Source organism: Crassostrea angulata, chromosome 5 (assembly GCF_025612915.1).
Source record: "Crassostrea angulata isolate pt1a10 chromosome 5, ASM2561291v2, whole genome shotgun sequence".
Taxonomy (NCBI): domain Eukaryota; kingdom Metazoa; phylum Mollusca; class Bivalvia; order Ostreida; family Ostreidae; genus Magallana; species Magallana angulata.
In genome coordinates, this window is record NC_069115.1 from 16,593,960 (window position 1) to 16,598,676 (window position 4,717).

At 31.0% G+C, this 4,717-nt stretch overlaps 1 protein-coding gene across 1 annotated transcript; it reads left to right on the top strand.

The window, feature by feature from the left end:
* The first annotated feature begins 945 nt into the window (after positions 1-945).
* On the top strand, positions 946-4,282 carry LOC128183284 (transient receptor potential cation channel subfamily V member 3-like). The gene is given in 5 exon segments (XM_052852239.1): positions 946-1,045; positions 2,325-2,376; positions 2,591-2,756; positions 3,131-3,433; positions 3,436-4,282. Coding segments are annotated over 3 exon segments (1,143 nt in total). The 5' UTR covers positions 946-1,045; positions 2,325-2,376; positions 2,591-2,629; the 3' UTR covers positions 4,149-4,282.
* The last annotated feature ends 435 nt before the right edge of the window (positions 4,283-4,717 follow it).

The following is a 4,717-nucleotide window of genomic DNA, read 5'->3' on the forward strand; positions in this document are numbered from 1 at the left end:
GTAACTCATTATTTATTGTCAGAAGTGTCTCTTTTACAAATTAATAATTAAAATGTGAGTCATTGATAATTCTGACTTAGAACTGAGGTCAGTTTAATTTAGAAATAATCTCATTGTCCACAAAATAAAGCAGCTATGAATAGTTTATGTGTATATGATATTTCATGCATATACATGTATATGTGTGTATTGTACTATAGTATCAAAACAATAGGTATGAAAATAAATGAATTTAGACTCTCGGTCTACTGTCTTTTGTTAAAGAGTATCGGAGTTAATCAATGTTTGGTTCACTTCTTTTTTTTATTTTGCTCGTCAATATCTTAAAGATGTCGCGGTAGGTCTGACCCCCCCCCTTTTCCTCGGTCGTCTGTCAATAGTAAATGTCTTTTAAAATCTTTCTCACAATGTTTGCCATATAGGAATTTGCTCCTCTCTTTCCTGAGGCCCATGTAACCTGCTTGTTGACGCAGAGCGATATATAAATATCGCTTCATCTTTATACATGACATATTTTGTTTACCTCGGAAACACTGCTTTTTTACCATAATATTAAAAAAGAGCTCATATTACGGGAGTTTACTCCCAGTTGGAAAACAATTCAAGAGGGGTAACTCTACTTCATTGTATAAAAGAGAAAATGCAGGTGCGGATTTTTTTAATCCGGAGCACTTCGTTGCCAATGCCCTTAATATATATATGTTTATAACATAAAAGCACAGTCTTTTTTTTTAAATACTCGCTACACAAAACATCATTTGAGTTTAAATAATAGAACAGGGCAGCTAATTGTTGATCTTCAGATAAATGTGCTGAACAAAAACGGTGCGTATTCAACAAAATATCTTATGTATCTTTTTATGGGAACAATTCTGAAGGAGTTAAGGATATAATCAATACCCATTGACTCCCGTCATGGTTTAAATTGTAATCATTGTTTTACCAAATGCTTTGGTGAGCTCTCAGATAAGAGTATATAAAATGCTGACTTTTTATGCCGTTTTTTCTAAAGCTTTAAACGAATGAAGAAGTTGTATAAATCGATGTAAGTACATGTATGTGTTTAATTCGCAAACCTGGATTTTTTATTGGAACAATTATTAATCTTTTGAGGTAGTGTATAGGACAATTGCTGCAAAATTTGTATCACTTTTCTTTTTCGTTTTTGCTGTCAGTTACACTAGATAATTCTTAAGATGAATAGAGAGCTCATAAAAACAGATAATTATATTTTGTACAAATATGTTTATGTAGCTTTGTTTTCGCTATTCAAGCGATGCTTTAGCTTTTACCATAATTATTTATAGACGGAAATCTACCTGAAAACGCACTAAATAGGCCTACGATGGCAATTAAAAAGACTATAAATATTTTGCAATGCAAACGCCAAAAAAGTTCGCGAATTGTAGTTGTGTGATAATTGTTTCAAAAATTTCAAATGGAAAAACCAGATGTAAGATTTTTTATAATATCCGTTACAAATATGTTCTACATTATTCACCTTGGTATATGTTGGAAATGAATTATTCATGTAGCATTTTGATGGAAATTTTTCCATTTTATAATTTTTGACAAGAATGTGTTTACCTTTGTTCTCTTAAAATTGTTTGAAAATAACGAGCCCTGTCAACATATTATATTTTGAACTATTTTAGAAAACAATTGCTATCTATCAATTGAATTATTTGATTTTTGTACTACAGAAAGGTAAGTGATTGAATATGAGTTATTTTTTAAAATATAATTTAACAAATCTAGAAAATCTTTCTTTGAAACCTTAGCTGCCTTAACGTACCCAAAAACAGTAGGAAACCTTTTTCTTTGTTTTTGGCAGTAGTGTTTAAAAACAAAGAATTGATATTAATAGTGATAATCACTTAAAGGTACGAGGAGCAGTGACGCATATCTATGAACCTAAATTAATAAAATCCATTTACTCAGCCATTTTTTTATATGGTTGTTGCCAAATTTATCCATTTGTGAAATAGAAACACATGAACGAGTAAGACACTAATAATTTGGCAGTGGCTTTTTTCATTGCCAAAGTCAACGGTGCTCAATACAATATGTTTTGTTCAAATATGGTATCTAGATGACGAAAAATTAACAAAGAAAACAGTCTTCAAAGTTGGAAAAAAATTCAATTAGTTTATACTTTTTATTTATCGCTTTGATTAAATTAGTTCTACATTTTGCGTTTTAAACATTTTCAGACAATAATGGGTCATAGATTACACCATTTCTAATTTATGTGTAAATAACAGTAGACCCAGTACAACCATCTGGCATTGTGTATGAAATCAAATTATGCTTTTTATTTTTAGATCATTTCATCAATTTGGTTTAAAAATCTTCTGCATAAAACAGGCATTAGAGGTAAAACTTACATGTGGCAAACATAACATATAGTATATAATACAATTTCTCTGTGGCGTGTTTTAAACATATATATGAACATAATGTTAACGGAAACCGTTTCATATTAAAAAATAACATTTGGTTTGATGCTCTTTTTTTCATATAAAAGTAAGAATAGTTACGTTAATGATACTAGACAAAAGCGTTACCTTTACTGAAGTATTTATTATAGACATATATGCCTTAGTAACAGCAATACAGAGAAACGAGAATGGAGGCAACGGAGGCTGATTGTAAACAAAAATCTCATGGCGAACATACAAAACCAGCTGCCAAAAATGATTTAATTACGGATTGTATTAATTGTTTACCTAATGGTCGTAAAAGGATGAGTAGAGGTACGTTTATATTTGATGTCGTTACGAAGGATTTGTGTTTACAAGATAATAACTGTCATGAACGAGTTCCTCATTAGACTTTCGAATATATATTTTAATAGAATTTGATAATTTATTGCCAATTTGCATTAGTGGTATGCCAGTACTTTTGCGTGTCGAATGCTTAAGGTAGAAATGTTTTTTTTTTTCAAAAAGAAGAACCTTTCTTAAGTTAAACTGATCCGTGTTTATCTTATTATGATGTGTAATAAACCGCTAAATATATCTGCAAGGTTATTCAAGGTAGATAAACAACAATTTAAGGAAGAAGGATTAACATAGATGCAGCTAAATATTAACTGGTTTATATCGTTGAATTAAAACTATTTTTGCAGATACTGGTTTCAACGAGAAGATTGAAAAGGACATTAAGAAATTAGAGAATGTACTAAAATTTGGAAACGAGAATGCAATCGTTGAGCATCTGAATGAACTTATATCGATGATTCATTTGGCTGAAATAGATCAACTAAATAGAAGGCTCAAAGCGAAAAACAAAGGAGAAACATTGTTACACATAGCGTTAAAATTCAAAAATACCCACGAATTTATCAAAGAATACTTAAGTAAGCATCCTAAAGGTGTAAAGGAAAAGAGAGGAAAAGAAAAAAAATACAAAGGTCAAACACCTTTACATGTAAAATAGTAAAAGGAAACATCAAGGCTGTCGAAATAATTCTTAAAACCGCAAATGAACATAAATTATCCAAAAAGCTGTTAAAAACATGTGCAGTGGGTAAAAAGTTCAAAAATACAGTTTTAATTGGACAGCTGCCATTTAGTGTTGCTGCCCTAGCATGCAAAAACAAAGACTTTCAAATCATTAAATATCTTCTAACAGAGGTTGATGTATGGAAAAGAAACAGAGACGGTGACACTGTTTTTCACTTTTTGATCAAATATGCCGACATTTATCCGGAGAAAATGCAACACATCAGACCAACTTTTGAATATATTTGGTCGGAAGTCTTTCAAGATTACATCTGTGAATCTCAACGTGCATTCAAAAATCCAGTAGATAGTTATTTTTGGAAGAAAATGGAAAACAGTTCTGGATTGACTCCTCTACATTTATCTGCCAAACTTGGCGTTAGTGAGCTTTTTGATTTTATTATTAACACTCAAAATATTTATCGCTTTCCAAATATCAAAGATGGTCTGTTTGACATTCGAAAATACGATGTAACTGAATTTGACCGATTGATAAGCTATACAAGAATAAGTATGTGCCCTGCACAGAAAGAAGAGAATTCTGAAGACAAGCAAAATCACCCTTTAGACGCAGACAATGGCTCTTCAAACAATTCTATATGCTCAAGTAGTTTTAAAAAAGCGAAAAAAACAAACAAATGACCACGAACAGAAAATAACAATATTAGAGAGTCTCTTTGACTCAAAATGTTCTCATAAAGAAGCATTTCAGATCCTTAATCATCAGCTAGTACAATTTATCTTGCATAGGAAATGGCTGGCTTACAGAGCAATTCTTCTAGTTTGGATGCTAGTACATTTCATATTTATACTTTTATTTACTATATCGACGATGGAAAAAACCAGGCTATTTTTTTGTTCAAAAAACACTTCATCACATTGTGAAGTAGGCGAGTCATCAAAGGCATTGGTTTCGATAAATTTTGCGGTTGGAATAACATACTTTATATTCGCTGTTTTGTGCATATTGAGGTTAGTTAGACGATGTACAGCTGAGAAAGGATTTAATATTGGATTAATGTGGCATAATCTTGACTATATTATTTGTTTGCTGTTCATTGCAATCGGAGTACTCATGGAATCCATTCTTATATATCTTGAAATACATTGGGACTATCATTTAGTTCTGGCACTGATAGTTGGTTGGTATTTCTTGCTTTATTTTACTCCTTTTAACAAAAGTCTCGTTTCTTTTACATACATGATTAAAT